Source organism: Centrocercus urophasianus, unplaced genomic scaffold (assembly GCF_019232065.1).
Source record: "Centrocercus urophasianus isolate 14NV4802_14NV808 unplaced genomic scaffold, USGS_Curo_1.0 seq_14, whole genome shotgun sequence".
Taxonomy (NCBI): Eukaryota; Metazoa; Chordata; class Aves; order Galliformes; family Phasianidae; genus Centrocercus; species Centrocercus urophasianus.
In genome coordinates this window covers 19,649,707-19,664,871 of record NW_024884586.1, presented here as the reverse complement: position 1 = coordinate 19,664,871, position 15,165 = coordinate 19,649,707, and the positions used below count along the sequence as shown (strand labels likewise).

At 37.3% G+C, this 15,165-nt stretch overlaps 1 protein-coding gene across 2 annotated transcripts in view; it reads left to right on the top strand.

The window, feature by feature from the left end:
• The window catches only part of RBM25 (RNA binding motif protein 25), a 33,232-nt gene that overhangs the window by 3,881 nt on the left and 14,186 nt on the right, over nucleotides 1-15,165 (top strand). The window contains exons 2-9 of one of the 2 annotated variants that reach the window (XM_042813863.1): nucleotides 2,872-2,992; nucleotides 6,055-6,104; nucleotides 7,096-7,266; nucleotides 7,578-7,635; nucleotides 8,623-8,783; nucleotides 11,872-12,054; nucleotides 14,234-14,287; nucleotides 14,547-14,630. In XM_042813863.1, the coding sequence (XP_042669797.1) occupies nucleotides 2,887-2,992; nucleotides 6,055-6,104; nucleotides 7,096-7,266; nucleotides 7,578-7,635; nucleotides 8,623-8,783; nucleotides 11,872-12,054; nucleotides 14,234-14,287; nucleotides 14,547-14,630 (867 nt within the window). In that variant the 5' untranslated portion in view covers nucleotides 2,872-2,886. The remainder of the gene's footprint in view (nucleotides 1-2,871; nucleotides 2,993-6,054; nucleotides 6,105-7,095; nucleotides 7,267-7,577; nucleotides 7,636-8,622; nucleotides 8,784-11,871; nucleotides 12,055-14,233; nucleotides 14,288-14,546; nucleotides 14,631-15,165) is intronic. The other variant, XM_042813864.1, reaches the window with a different exon arrangement.

Below are 15,165 nucleotides of genomic sequence, written 5' to 3'. Positions count from 1 at the left end.
CTTGTGCTCCAGCTATTTGCAGCGAGAATGTGCTTCTTCCTTCCTTCCCTTCGTTATAGCTTCTTGTCTGCTGCAGGAGTTAGGTTACATCTTATTCTCACATCTGGATCTCTTGTGTCTTCAATGAGCAGTTTTAAGTCTTGGTTCCGACTGAGTCACAAAGTTTTTCTAATGGAGTCTGAACTAAGTTGTTTTGTCTGCTGATTTCACGTTAGTGGGTGCATAACGGTAGCAGGAAACGGGCCAAGGTTTTCTCTGCATCAGTGTCCCAGGCAGCAGAGGTGCTAGCAGTGGATCATGCAAGATTTAAGGCAGCAGCAGAGTGCCTTGCTAGCTGTTGTCGAAATAACCATACAGATATTGGGGGGAAAAAGAGTGCTTCAAGTAAAATGAAACCCTGCAGACAATTGTATGTTTTGCATCCACCTGACAAGGTGACTGAAAGACTACATTTGATCTCTGCTTGCTGCTGTTACTTTTGTGTAGTAATAATTACTTGTCTGACTCTTTGCTTTTTGATTCCAGTAAAAACTTGAAGAAAAAGCCCTCTGCCTGTGCACATGTGAGATGTCCATTAAGCTCAGTACATTTCAGCACTTCTTAATTCAAAGAACTTTTTCACTTCTTATTCCCTAGGCTTTTTTATGCTTCCCTAAAATGGTGTCTTAAATAAAGTGCTTATTAGAGCAAGAAGAGGGACTGTACCTACTGGCAGCTTGGAAAATTCCTTTCTCAGTTATTTTTGTTTGTTTAACAGACCTCTCATTTATGTCCTGTGGACCTCAAATTGCATAACTTTACTGCAGCCACTTTGGAACGTCTGACCAGCAAGATAATTACTCTGGCATCCTGTTCCAAAACTGCTTTGAATTTTTGTCTAGTTCCCTATCAACTGAAATATAGATAAGGACTAAGGACAAGGATAGGCCTTGAAGATCCTGATTTCCTGCCTTTCTGGGACTCTTGACAGATTTTGCTTTTTTATTTGCTGTTCTTGTTGAAACAGCATAGTGTAGTGATACAAAGATGAATAGTATGGGAGTTCTAGACTGTTCCATGCCATCCAAGCTTCACATTATAGAGGAGAACCTGCTGGCACGTAGACTCTTCAGTCTATAAACAACGTTTTCACATTGTATGGAATGTGGAGGAAAGATTTGCAATTTTGTTTTTTACCTTCTAGTACCATCGTAGAGACCTTGTGTAAAAGGAGTGTGTCTTTTCTCTTGGTGTGATGTGGATGAATGCTTTCTGGGGCCAATTAATGAATGCAGTCATTGCAAACCTCTTGTGACTGAAGCAATACATCTTCAGGCAAATTGTGCTATGGGGTCACAGGTGTGCTCTTGTGCTCAAATAAATAATTTCTGCAGTTCCAAAGATATGAGCGAGAACATCCAGGTTTCTCTCAAGTCTTCTCTAGTAGGCTGTATGCACTTGTCCCTCACAGCTGTTTATCAGCTTTTTGGGAATGTGGTTTTGCTACAGGGTTAACTTCTTTTTGAGCTCCTTTAATTGCATCTGCTATTATGGTAAAGTACTGATACTAGCTCTTACTTCTACTATTTAAGATTATCGTTAGGTACTTGCTCTTTATACATGTGTGAAGTCACATTTGTATCTAGCAAACTCATCTCCTGTTTTGTGTTCAGTGATAGGAAACCAGGTATGCATCATCCCATCTACAGATCTGCTTTAGTTATCAGCATTTTGTTCATTGTAATTCTTGTTCTCAAGGCCTTCTGTCATGGTTTTGACTTGCATTTGCCTGTTTGGAACACAAACTGCACTGCAGGCTACAGTACTGCTCAGTCTTCTAGGAAACATAGATGTGTACATGGGAAGCTCGCTGGGCTCTTATCTGCTACTCTTCATGACTTCTGTGTATATAATCCAGGGTATTTGAAGTTCCAGAGCTTCCTCAGCATGGTATGGATGTCCCTATGTGCTCACGACAAAATACAGGCATGAGAAGTTACTGCTGAGTAATTTAGTGTGTTTTAACAAGGGTAGCGACAGAGATTTAAACTGTATGACCAGCTGTGGGTGTCAGCAACCAGTGCTCCTTTTGGTCTTCAGGAGTGAAAGCCAAGACTTAACTGTGTAAGGTTAAATACTGGAAGCGAGAGCATTGGTTTTGCTAAGAGTGATCTTGCGTCTTATTGGGTGGTGTCTGTTGTGGGGTCAGTAATATCTGCGTAACAGTAACTGTCTGAGTAGCAAAACAATGTTAAATGTTCTATTCTCTATGATAGCACATTGGCCCTCTGCTCCCAGGCTATCCTCCATGATGAACTCTAAAAGGTCTGTGAGCTGGGAAGTTAAAAATAGATCAGAGGACCTTCTTCCAAGTGTTTAACTGTCTCCATTCTGGAGCCTGGGGTTTTCTCCAATGTCTGTGTTGTTACCTTCAATTCCTGTCAGTGCTGTACCTGAGGATTCCCCAGTTCTTTCTATGAAATTGTGCTGTGGTTGTATTGTGTATGATCGTTTCTTGTTCTGGAGAACTACTTGCCTTATTGAAGAGGGCATTCCAAGCTTGCTTCTGCTTTTAGATACTGCAAAGAAAAAAAGCTTCATTTTGAAGAAACAGCATGCATGCCATTAAATGCTGTTTAGTTCACATTCTTTGTAAAACATTGGTATGAAGAGGCACATAATGGTTCTGGTGTTTTTTTTCAGTGCTTTTTTGTTGGTAAAGAATACTTGTATTAGAGGAAACTTTTCCCTAGCTTATCGTTAAAAATAGTTTTAATTTGTAGGTGAATGTCCATATAAAGCTCAAAAGTTATTAGATATGTATCATTTGTACTGCTTTTGTGATTTATCTTGACCAACTAATACAATTTTCCTTTTCTGTCCTTTTGACAGATTGCTTCTGTAAGAATGTCTTTCCCACCTCATTTGAATCGCCCTCCAATGGGAATCCCAACTCTTCCCCCTGGGATTCCACCTCCACAGTTTCCTGGCTTTCCTCCACCTGTGCCTCCTGGTAAGTTGGTAGTATATGAAGCTGTTGCAAAAAGAAATTCCTGTTTGTTATAAGCTGCTATTTTCCAGAAGTTACTGTGTTTAAGTGTATTTCAGTAACATTGATTTGTGTGCATTGCAATCGTGTCTCTAGTTTAGCTACACAACGTGACAGGTGCACAAACTCTGTTTGGTCTGCACTGTCTGCTTACTTCTGACCAGCAATCAATCTGATAGATGTAATATCAATTTTACTGTTCTTTTGTTTAAACCTGAAGCTAGATTGTCATTTTTGTTAGCTGTTTTAAGAGTCACTTCTTTGGCAGTGTGCAGGTTTTGACTACTTTCAAATAAGCCGTTGTAATAGCTTTTGGAAGCACTTGTCTACACCAAATATGCACAGTGTGAAAATACAGGAATAACTTTCAGAGAAGCTTCACCTTCTTACGTTGTTTTCTGTTTTTTTTTTTTCTTACAAATCCATCTCAGAAATATCATTTCTTTGTGTTCTCTTCTTACATACTTTCTTCCACACATCTTGCTATCTTAGTTGTGTTGCTCATTCCTTAGAATCTTCCCAAAAGTAATTCTATTTTTTTTTTTTTTTCCTTCTTCATCTTCAAGGTCAGTTTTTCCTTTTTGTGAGTGTGTTTGTTGAAACTTCAATTTATGATCTGGGACCACCTTTTAATTTTTTCTATATGTTGCCAACAGTGTCAGGAGTCTGGATGGGAGGTGTAGAGAGGAATATTTCAGAGAATTATCCCTTTAAAATTCATAACAGAAGGGCAACAGAAAATAATTTCTGTCTGTATGGTCTTGAGCTGTGTTGTGCGCAAGTTTCTAGACAATAAAGGCTTTCAAAAACCTGGCTGGATGCAGAAATGGTTTGTGCACGCTCATTCATCGTGCTAGGCCTTACTAATGGGTTGGTTCTTTTTTTTTCTTCTTCCTCTTATATCCATGAGATTCTGTTTTTTGCTAAAGGTAGAGTTGTTGATTAGTCAGCATCAAAGACTTCAGGCTGACTTTTAAAACTGTACCTCTTATCTTTATTAGTTTTGATTTATGTAGTTTTGTATGAAAAGACAGATGCTTTTAAAAACAGCTTTCTGAAAAATATTTTACATTTCTGTTCTAAACACTTGCTTCTTAACATACACAGTTTATGCACAATTTTTATGCAGTTGCTATTTGAATTTTTATAAAAATTGTCTTGTTTTCAGTACTAATAATCCAAATAGACTGTGAATTGGAGGAGCCTGGTTTTAGGAGGGAGCTTAATTTTTCTCTTTGCGGTAGAAGTATGACTTGCTTACCTGTTGAGTTAGCCTCATAGAATCACAGAATGGCCTGGGTTGAAAAGGACCACAATGATCATCCAGTTTCAACCCCCTGCTATGTGCAGGGTTGCCAACCACCAGACCAGGCTGCCCAGAGCCACATCCAGCCTGGCCTTGAATGCCTCCAGGGATGGGGCATCCACTGCCTCCTTGGGCAACCTGTTCCAGTGTGTCAGCACCTCTGTGTGAAAAACTTCCTCCTAAACCTCTTCTGCCTCTTAAAAGATATGGACTTAATTTCTCAGCCTAAGTGTACGAATAGAGTTGAAAATGCCACCGTGACCTTTTGGAAGTCTACTCTAAAGTTATTCCATGTGTAAAATTGCAATTAAAATAGGTTTAACTAAGTGCTTAGCAACAACAAAAAAAATTAATTATCCAACTGTAAAAATAAGTCTGCTAGAACAGTGTGCTTGTGCAAAAATGAAGGCGGGAAGAGTGTTTTGCATTTCCACTCGCATTTCCATCTTGAAATGTGAAAGACTCAAAAGGGAGGTGATTTAGTATTTCTTGTCTTCTGTGAAAATCAGGTACAAGTTATAAAGCTTAAGTGTCTTTCCATAGATAAGAAACGTTCTGTGAGGTCACATCAGCAGGCCATATGGCCTGATGTTTTGTCTGAGCTGTGGGAATAGGTGGTGATATTTAGACGTATGCGTGCACCCGTCTGCTTTTCATGTCTGAAACTAAAGTCTCCACAACTGATAAATTGAGGATGTTAGAGTGTCATCTTTTTGCACTTCCTTTATCTGCTTCTGGTCTCAACCATTCTCGAGCATTTTTATGCTTTTTGAACATGTTAATACTGTCTTGACTGTCACTTCTTGTTCCAAATTCCAGCAGGTCATTACCAGCTGTGTAAAAGTGCTACTTCCTTATTATGTCTGTTGTTAAACCCCCTATCCTCCTGAATTGTGAGCATTTAGCAAATGGCATTTTTTGGTCTTTCTCATCATGTTCCATGCAAGCCTTTACATTTGGAGTATCTCAGAGAGTAAATTCTCTCCTTGCCAAGAAGCTGCTTCAAAACTCAAGTCAGGTATTTGCTCTTCTCTGAGCAGTTGATATGTAAAGGTAAACAGCATTTATTATGACTAGGTATTAGCTAAGATGATAGTGCTTAAAGCCATCAGTGAGTATTGTGGGGGATAGAAGGATATTGCATATAATTTCACACTATTAAATAGTGGTGTTAATTAGAATTTAAAGGACTTAAGCTCAATAATTAATAAGATAGTGTGTTTTTGTTTGTTTGTTTGTTTTGTTTTGTTTTTTAAATGCAACCTTTATTAAGCTATGTCATAAACAATAAAGAATGCCAGCAGGCTTCATGCTATTGAACCTCAGCCCCAAACAGTATGAAGTATTGATTATGTTGTTGGAACTGAGCAAGTAAGGAATGAGATTACTTTTGGACTTAGGATGCTTTTTTGTCTATAGAATCCTCAACCTCATTAATCTTCTAGAGCAATACTGCTGTTTGAATATGCTTTTAAAATATGTTTGTTTGTGAAGGACGAGGCCAAAATGAGAATGTGTTAAAAGTTGTCAGGATATTCACGTTCTGCAAGTGTGCAAAGGCAGTGCTTGAGTGCTTAAGGAATTACTGGTAATCAATACTCTAAAACTCTCACGTCACCAAAATTGCTGTCTGGTTTAGTAATCATGACTGCAAGCAATTCATCTGTGTTTATCAGTATTCTTAACTGGACAGATTAATATTATGTCTTGTCTTTCTCAGGGACCCCCATGATTCCTGTGCCAATGGGCATTATGGCTCCTGCTCCAACTGTAAGTGTTACCTTAGGATGAGTTTCATGCATAGATTTCAACAGGTTTTCTTTTGTCTTCTGAACTATTTCACTAAAAAGACATACTGCAAAAGGAAGTTTTTAATCTTTATTTCAATTATTGTGCTAATTAAAGTATAAAAGCTATTTATTGACCTGTAGGTGAATTACATTTTAGTGATTTTGCATAAGAAATCTCCCCAAAATACTGATATTTTTTTTAATAGTTAGCATTATCTGTTAGAGAAAGATATGTTTGTGGTAACCAGTGGTGTTCAGCAGAAAAATGCTGGAACAAATATGTTGTTCACTTTCCTGATAACATTATTGAAGCTGACACATTTAGAAGGACTTTGAGAGGAGAAGCTCAGTGCATATCTAATCTTACTTTAGTGGAAGGAGATGTGCAGCAGTTTGGAACAGACGTTTGTGTCTGTACAGTTTGTTCTGCAAGTAGTTGCTCCTTAACTGAAAGCAACTGGCTATGAGCTGTGTACCTTCCAACTAAACAAGTAGTGTGTATTTGCTCTGAAAGCTTTTAAGACCTGTCATATGTCCACTGAAGCCTTTTGAGACTTCAATCAGAGTTACTGTTATGCTTGCAGCTTTTTTTTTTTTTAAGCATCCAGCACACTGTTAGGTGCAGTGCTTCAGCTTCCAGTGACTCACGTCACAAATGAGTAATGTGTAAAACAAATGATGTTTAATATTACTGTATGCTCACCATGCATACTGTAACTTCCAGAAGCCATGTTCAGCTGTACCTTTTTTCTGTCTATCTTTATCAAAAAATGACATTCTCTTGATGTTGTATGAATATTGAAACATGTAATGTTTATTGTTTACTCGCTGTAAACTTAACCAAGGGTCATATAAAGGGAGAATTGTCAAATTCATGTCTGTCCTGTTTTGTTTATAAAAATTTAAATAGGGGCGGGAGGGACAAAAACAACAGCAGTGCTTTATTTTATATTCTCTCCTCCTCTTCCTAGGTATTAGTTCCTACCACAGTGTCCATGGTTGGAAAACACTTAGGAGTGAGGAAAGATCACCCTGGCTTAAAGAACAAAGAAAACGATGAAAACAGCGGTCCCACGACCACCGTTTTTGTGGGCAACATTTCTGAGAAGGCCTCGGACATGCTCATACGGCAGCTTCTAGCAGTAAGTGTGGTGGGCTGCCTGTTGATTTAATCCCTGGCTAATAAATAAAGTTGTGAGTAGTGAAGTTGAAACTAAACACAGAGTTGGTCATACTCCCTGGATTAGCAGTCCAGTGGGTTTGACCTTATAGCTGGTAAATAAGGGAAGAGTAATTTTTTTTAGCTGTGTGTGTCAGTGAATATAGACATGGCTTGTTTTTAGTAGAGCTTATTCTTTTCACTTATCTTTGTGTGCACCAAGTGTTAACTTTTTTTATGTTTCAAACAAAATACTCAAACATATCTTTAATATCTTTAATATCTTTAATGCAGAAATGTGGCTTGGTTTTGAGTTGGAAGAGAGTGCAAGGGGCATCTGGAAAACTTCAAGGTAATGTTCATGCTTTTCAAGATCTCTGATCAAAGTAGTGTTTTTATTACTTGGCAGATTTTGAAATGTTTGACATGCTGTTATTTTAATAGTTATTGTATTTAATATCTTAAAACAATATTTAACTGTTAAATGCTTCCTCATATAGAGTTAGAGTTTTCTGTCCTTGAAATCAACGCAGAGAAAAAAAACAAAATTGTGAAAGGTTAAATGTAAAACTGTATTTGAGGGGACAGTGTTCACTTTTCTGAGACTAAATCAGGTGTTTATAGAGTATCTGAGAGATAGTTACCAGCCCTCACTTAAATTCCAGGGGAGTGGATTTGCAGTGTTATTAGTAGTCATTTCTATCACTGTGTATCATCCTTAACCTCCTTAACAGGAAGCTTTCCTTATTAAAAGTTTTTCGTCCCTGTCCCCAGATTGTACTGATTTTTTTATTTTTTTTTCCCCCCTATAATCCTTGTCCATTGGATGTATGAAACAATTAGGGCTATTCTTCTGTTAATGTTTTCCTACATTTTTCTATTTTAATATTTCTTATAATTTAATATTATAATAATATATAACAATTGTTTTTCATCTCTCATATATGATTATTTAATTTTCACAATGTTTTTTTCCCCTCACAACTTTCTGTAACTGTTGTGAAATGCTCTAGATTAATGCTGTACTGTTGAATGATGTCCTTGATCTTCAGACAGTTGCAAATCTGAGATGTCTCTTTGTATAGGCTACATTTATTAGCTAAGATCATTTTAAATGCTTTACGAACTATAGTGTTGTGCGTTGCTTTGACTTAATTCATGAGGCTATTCCTTATATCAAAAGTTAATGCAATTAATTATCTTTCTGTATCTTTGTTTTAAGTAGAGGAGTATCTATGGTCATAGTTTGATTCAAAACATAATACTTGTTTGTTTAAACAAAGATAATTGCCTATAGAGCTTTAACACATTTGCTTCTCATTTTAATCATCCATTTCAGCCTTTGGATTTTGTGAATACAAAGAACCTGATTCCACACTACGGGCACTGAGACTACTCCATGACCTCCAGATAGGAGAGAAGAAACTACTAGTAAAAGTTGATGCAAAGACAAAGGCTCAGCTAGATGAATGGAAAGCAAAGAAAAAGGCCTCTAATGGGGTGTGTATATTATATATAACATCTATTATTTTGACAGGAAGGCAATGTAATGTGCTTTTTAGATCAGGCTGTAAGCTGGTCTGCTAGTTTCTTTTCTTGTCTCTGCCACTAATTCACTTTAGGTTTTTGCCAGAATTGAATTAATGAGTATGAAGATGTAATGAAAGGAAATGAAGTGGAAGCCCTTAATTCACAAGTACTCTTGAAAACTTATACCATGTTTACAACAAATGAGTGAATTAACCCACTTAGAGCTGTTTAAAATTTATTACCCCTTTTAGGTGAACTTACACAACGCTGTAGATTAACACAAACACAGTTATGTACAAGTTAGCTTTGTTTCACTTTTACAGCCATAGAATCATAAAATATCCTGAGATAGGAGGGACCCGTGAGGATTGAGTCCAACTCCTGACTCTGCACAGGGCAGTCTAAGAATTAAACTGTATATCTACAAGCACTGCCCAAATGCTTCTTTGAGACCAACAGCTTTGGTGTCACGAACACTTGCCTTGGGAGGTTGTTCCAGTGCCTTTTTCATCCTCTCAGTATAACAAATTCTTCCTTTCTTAAATTCCAGTCTAAATTTTCCCCAATGCAGCATTAAACCATTCTCTTTTGTCCTGTCACCAATGCACAAATGAGCACCTCCCTCTATGCTCCCTCTCACGAAGAAAATATGGACAGCAATGAGGTCATCTGTTAGGCCTCCTGTAAGTTGGAAAAATCAAATGTCTTCAGTTGAGCCTCTTTGATGATGTCCTGTGATTGCTTCATCACGTTTGTTACCATCCTGTGGACACATTGTACTGTTTTTTTAAACATCTTATGTGCAGTAGCTCGAAAGTACACACAGTACTCAAGGTGAGACTGCACCAATGCCAATTGAATTGGGACAGTCCCTACCTTTGAGCAGCTAGCTGTGCTGTCCCTGGTGCACCTCAGGACATAGTTGGCCCCTTTGGCTGCTAGGGCATATTGTTCATCACAGTTGAAGTTAAATCTGCTCAAAGTTATTTATAAAATGCAACTGAATCTGTGGAATGAATTAAAGATGAATTCTAAAGTTCAGCTGTACCATGTGGTTCTGTTGCTTCAGTTTTGTTTAAAAATTCTGAAGTTTATGAACTCCAGATTTGTTACTTTGCCAGAGTTTGCAAACTAACTGTCTGTTCTTTCTCTTTTATTGACAAATTTTCTGGAAGAAGCTAATGAAAAGGAAATAAGTTCATAATTCAGTAGATGATGCAGGTATCAGACAGTGGGCAGTCATCTCTTAAGTTTGTGTGTTAAAATTAATCTTATCTATTTTTAGCTAAAATAATGCATATTGTGTCACAGGTTGTTGAGCTTGCTCTTAACTAGCTTGAAGTACCATAGAGGCCTTAAGATATTCAGTATTTAGAACAATTACTTTCTGTAAAATGAAATTGAATAGGCTCTTGTTTGGGGAAACTCAAATCACATTAGGAAATGAATTTTTAGAAGGTTTAGGTTTGCTAATAAAGGTCTGTAAAGTGAATTGCAAACACACAAGTACTTCTAGTTACTTTTAATGAGAGTTTTTTATGAAAACTAGACGCATAGTCATCACTTGAAACACTTCCTGGTTTTGACTACGTACTCAGTGTATAGTAATAAATGCAGTAAATGCTCAGTAAAGCAGACTACTAGCAAAATGAGTTTTGAATGAAGTAATACATTAACTGTGAACCTAGATACAAATTTGTTTGCCCTCTTCCATTCAGACTTCCTTCTTTCCTCTTAGCATCACTTGTGATACTAATGGGTTTAAAACATCAGTGAAGCTTTTGTACAATTAATGAATTTCAGTTTTCGTGAGCTCCCGTGGGTTTGGGGGCAGTTGATTTAATAAAGTAGAGAGTACTATTTGCAGCTTTGAAATTGTATTTTTATGATGATAAGAGTGGGTGCCAGTTTTTTGGAAATGTAGAATTAGTGATACTAGCTCCAAACATCTTTTTCATTGTAGTGCTGTGAAGAAAGACTGAGAATTGCCAAGGAATGTTGATAAAGTATATTTTAATCATACTGCTTGAGGTTCTTTTCATACCATCATTGATACGCAGGTGCTGCATCTTTTCTTCAAAATTTTAAAGAAATCAAACATATACACTAATACAGAATTTCTTCAGGGCACATCAAACAAATCTTCATCTAGTTACCTTCTCTACCTGATCACTTCTGCTTCGACCTTTTCAGTTCCACTCTCTGTTATTGCCTTCTAGCTCTTTTCAGTTTGCTTCTCCTTGGCCTGGCATCTCTTAAATCCAAATGAATCCTCCCTTCCCCCCCTCACTCTTAGCTGCTGCTCTAACAATTCTTTTCTCATTCAGTTTACCCCCTATTGCTTAGTGACACTCAGCTGGAATCTTGGGTGAGATTCCTTTAAAAAAAAAAAAAAAAAAAGACTGAAGGGATTGAGAGGTGAGCTGTCTTGCTCAGTGTGCAGACTGCTGTTTCACCTTGTCGTATGGAATTTAGTTAAATGAATATTGTGCTTGTTCCCTTTAGTCACTAAGGTGGAAAGGGGAAAACAGAAGAGAGGAACTGTGTCAGTTCTGTGGAACTAGTCAGCAATGCTAAGAAAACGTTTGCTGTGCAAGGAATACTTATCTAACAAAGTTTATTCAGTATAATTCTCTGTTAATAACTTGCAACTTTAAAGTTATAGACAGACATTTATATTGCATGGCACCTCAGTAGGCCTTGAGGAACTGATTCTGAAACAGCTTAAAGGTTGTGAAGGAAACAGGGCAGAAGCTTTTGACCATGAGGGGAACTATAATGATTGCCTTTCTATGTGTGCTCTTTTTCCTTAGTCACACACTATCTGTTCTATTTTATTTTGCAATCCTATGTGTGCTCTCAACTGTCATTCTGCAAGTAAAACTGTGATCCTTTTATTACTGCTAGTGTGAAAAGATTTGAGTAAAAATAAAGCAGTTAGTTACTACTTGGAGGTTATTTTAGTAAAAACTGTTTAAATTAATGAGATGAACTTCTAAAGTAAAACTAATGTTATTCTCAATTTGTTGATTCCTGTTACCTTGCTATTTTTCCTTAGAATTCCAGACCAGAGACTACAAATGATGATGATGAAGCACTGGATGAGGAAACGAAGAGAAGAGATCAGATAATTAAAGGGGCCATTGATGTCTTAATACGAGAATATTCCAGCGAGCTCAATGCCCCCTCCCAGGAATCTGACTCTCACCCCAGGAAGAAGAAAAAGGAAAAGAAGGAGGACGTATGTGTTTTGATTTTGGACAAAGCAGATTTTTCTTCAACTCACCTTTAAATAATGGCCAAACCTTGTGCAAACGCTTTTAACCTAAACTCATGATGAGAAACCAGATCAAGCATTGATGTCAGCAACAGTTTCATGTTTTATGCTGAAAACTAGTCAGTTATAGAAACTGTCCTTTCAGGATAGTGAAGGAATCTAAGCACCTAAGCTTCTTGGAACAACAGTTTTGAGTCTGGGCAGGTTTGAATTGACCTTTCATCCCTCTGAAGGTGGAAATACTGAATTGAGTGCAGTTTAAACTGCATGTGCATGTAGGTTTTTCAGATGAGAACTTTAAAAACAACTGTAAAAACTTTCTGCATACTTTGCATTTCCATTGAATAATGCCAGGGCACTTTTGTAATGTGCAGGGATTTGCTCTGGTAGTTTTTGACAAATTTCTCTCTTTCCTTGTGGTATGCATTTCTTTAGTGTACCTTGATCCAACTTGGTTGCAGCTGTTTCTCCACATGTGGACAAACTTCATTAGCTATATATGTGTGATATGTGTGTGCCTCACAAATTTTGGAAGGATCCTTCAGGGATGAAAGGCATATTATAATCTTCCTACTTTACAAAATCACTTTTACACGCATGTGTCAATTTGGCTGGAATTTTTCAGCTGGTTTTACTATATTGTGTAAATGCAAAAAAAATTGTTAAGCAGGAATGAATGTTCTGGTTTTAGACCTGCTTCTGTGAATGACCTTTTTGTTGGTTTAAAACAAACTCTGGAGAAGAGGGATTAAGAATGAACAAACTCAGACTTAGCTTTTCCAGCCAAATTTCTAACCATGGGAAAATGGAGTCTTACACTTGCCATTCTGCACCTAATATGAAAGATTGGAGAATTGTTTGACCAAGATTTTTACACACTTAAGTCTTCCGTAAAGTACCTATGCCAAAGTCAATAATGCAGTTTCAGATATTTATGGAGTTTAAGTGTGGTGCAAGAAGTAACATCTCCCTCAGGGAGTGAATGTATCTTCCCCATAACATTATTAGCCATGGCTAACCCAAGGCATAAGAGTGCTGAGCTGAGAATTTGTCTTTCTTTTCTCTCCCTTCCTTTGGGAGAAGATGCTTTCTTGGATGAGAATTAACAAATAAGTCACTGTCTAATGCTATCAGCTGTTTTTTGTTAGATGCATTGTTAAAATGTAAATTGTCCTGTGAGTACATTTATATGGCGATGAATAAGGACAGGTAGTTGCATGCTGTAAGAAGGCATCAGTCTTGAAAGAGTCGAGTGCTGAGTATGTCACTGGGACAGAAAGACACTCTGCTAGTTTTCTGTGAAGTAAAATTTGACCAATCTGAGCTAGTCAAGTGGATAACATATGCTCTTAGCACTTGTGCATTGAAATTTTACCCCATCATTCCTCCCGTACTGGGAAGAAGGAAAAGAAATTTGAAGTTGCCATCATTGGCCTGTGTGGATAGAGGTGGGAGTGAAGAGATGGTCCTAGCTCATTGTTCTCTTGGCCATAAAAGAGAAGAGAAAGGAGGACTGTGGTCTGGTGGGAAAGGGAAGATGGATGCAGATATGTATGTGTGGGGGGTGGTGAAGCTTGCTAGCTTTGGGGCTTTTGTGCCCTGAAGGGCAGGGGTGCAAAGAAAACTCCCACTGATGTTAGAAACTGAGTCTGGTGTTAGTTCTTATGGGTGAAGGCATGTCTGATATGGGGGAGCTGAAAATGTGTGCGGGGAACTGAGAGTGAGTGGAATCTGTTTTTCAATTTCGAGCACGGGGGAACCTCGCTAATTCGCACTACTAGTTAGTAGGTGCAACTTACCAAATTTTGCGAATTAGCGAGTAAGTCAAGACTCGTGCACCACAAATATACTGATTGTATTGGCAAGTGTAGCTTAGTCTTGTTTATGATGTTTTCATAGCATACTAATATCCTGTAGTATACTTGATAATTCAGTGAAGTCTTAATAATACGAGACCTCACTGCCTATTGAAGTAGTTCAGAGAAGGGAGAATTAGCGAGGTTCTTCTGTAATTTTGTTGAATCAAGAAATAAGATCACAGCAATACAATATTGCTTTATAGTACAAACATACAAAACATTGTTTTTCAGAGTAGTATGCAATCTATTTTTAAAAAAAAAAATCTCCGTGGATTTTTCCGCAGATTTTCCGCAGATTTCCAGTGGCCCCACTGATACCTTATCCACTCATCACCAAGGTTCGTTTACATTGTAGGCTTTGACAATGACTGTGTTTACTGCTAGTTGCCAGATTTGTGACTCTTGTCCATCTGATTTTTTTATTTTTATTTTTTTTCACTCATTAACATCAGACTGTCAGGTTTGGTACTGCAGAAGGACTTTATTTATCTCTTACAAGACTGGTTGAAAAATTCTAACCTTCAGCTTTTCTCTTGTTCTCCCATGTCTGTACAAACAGCTCTTAATGCTTCTCCTCCTGTCCCCCTTGTTTTTTAGGAGGATATAAATGCTATAGAAATGGAGGAAGACAAAAGAGACCTGATATCAAGAGAGATCAGTAAATTCAGAGACACACACAAGGTAGTATTCTTGTTTTTGCGCTTAATACAAATTAGAATTTTTCAAAATCCAAAAAGACACTATTATAAAATTTAGCAGTACATTGCAATATCACTTAAGATGATGCTTATATTAGGTTTAATATACATGTAACTCTTTACCAGTCAAAAAAGACAATTACCACGTTAAAGTGGCCCTTGACATCTTTATGCTAAGGCTTTTGATTGCTGCTGATTATTTTTCAGTCTTCTCACTTTAACATGAATAAAGGCAACTTAAGTTTCTTCACATACATTAAGTCAAGATATTTATAGCTAAAGGCTAAATGGGGCTGCAGTATAAGGCATACACTTGAGTGTGTTTCTGTAGGTAGATTTATAACATAATCCAAGATTTTATGAAGAGTTGAAAGTTGAATTAAATTTAAGTCTTAATATCTTAATAGTTCTAAGTTAAGAGTGGGGGAAAGATTAAAAATAGGTCAGTGGTTACCAGACTTACCAAACTTTAGATGCATGGAAGAACTGTAAATTCCCATAAAGCTAATCTATTCATT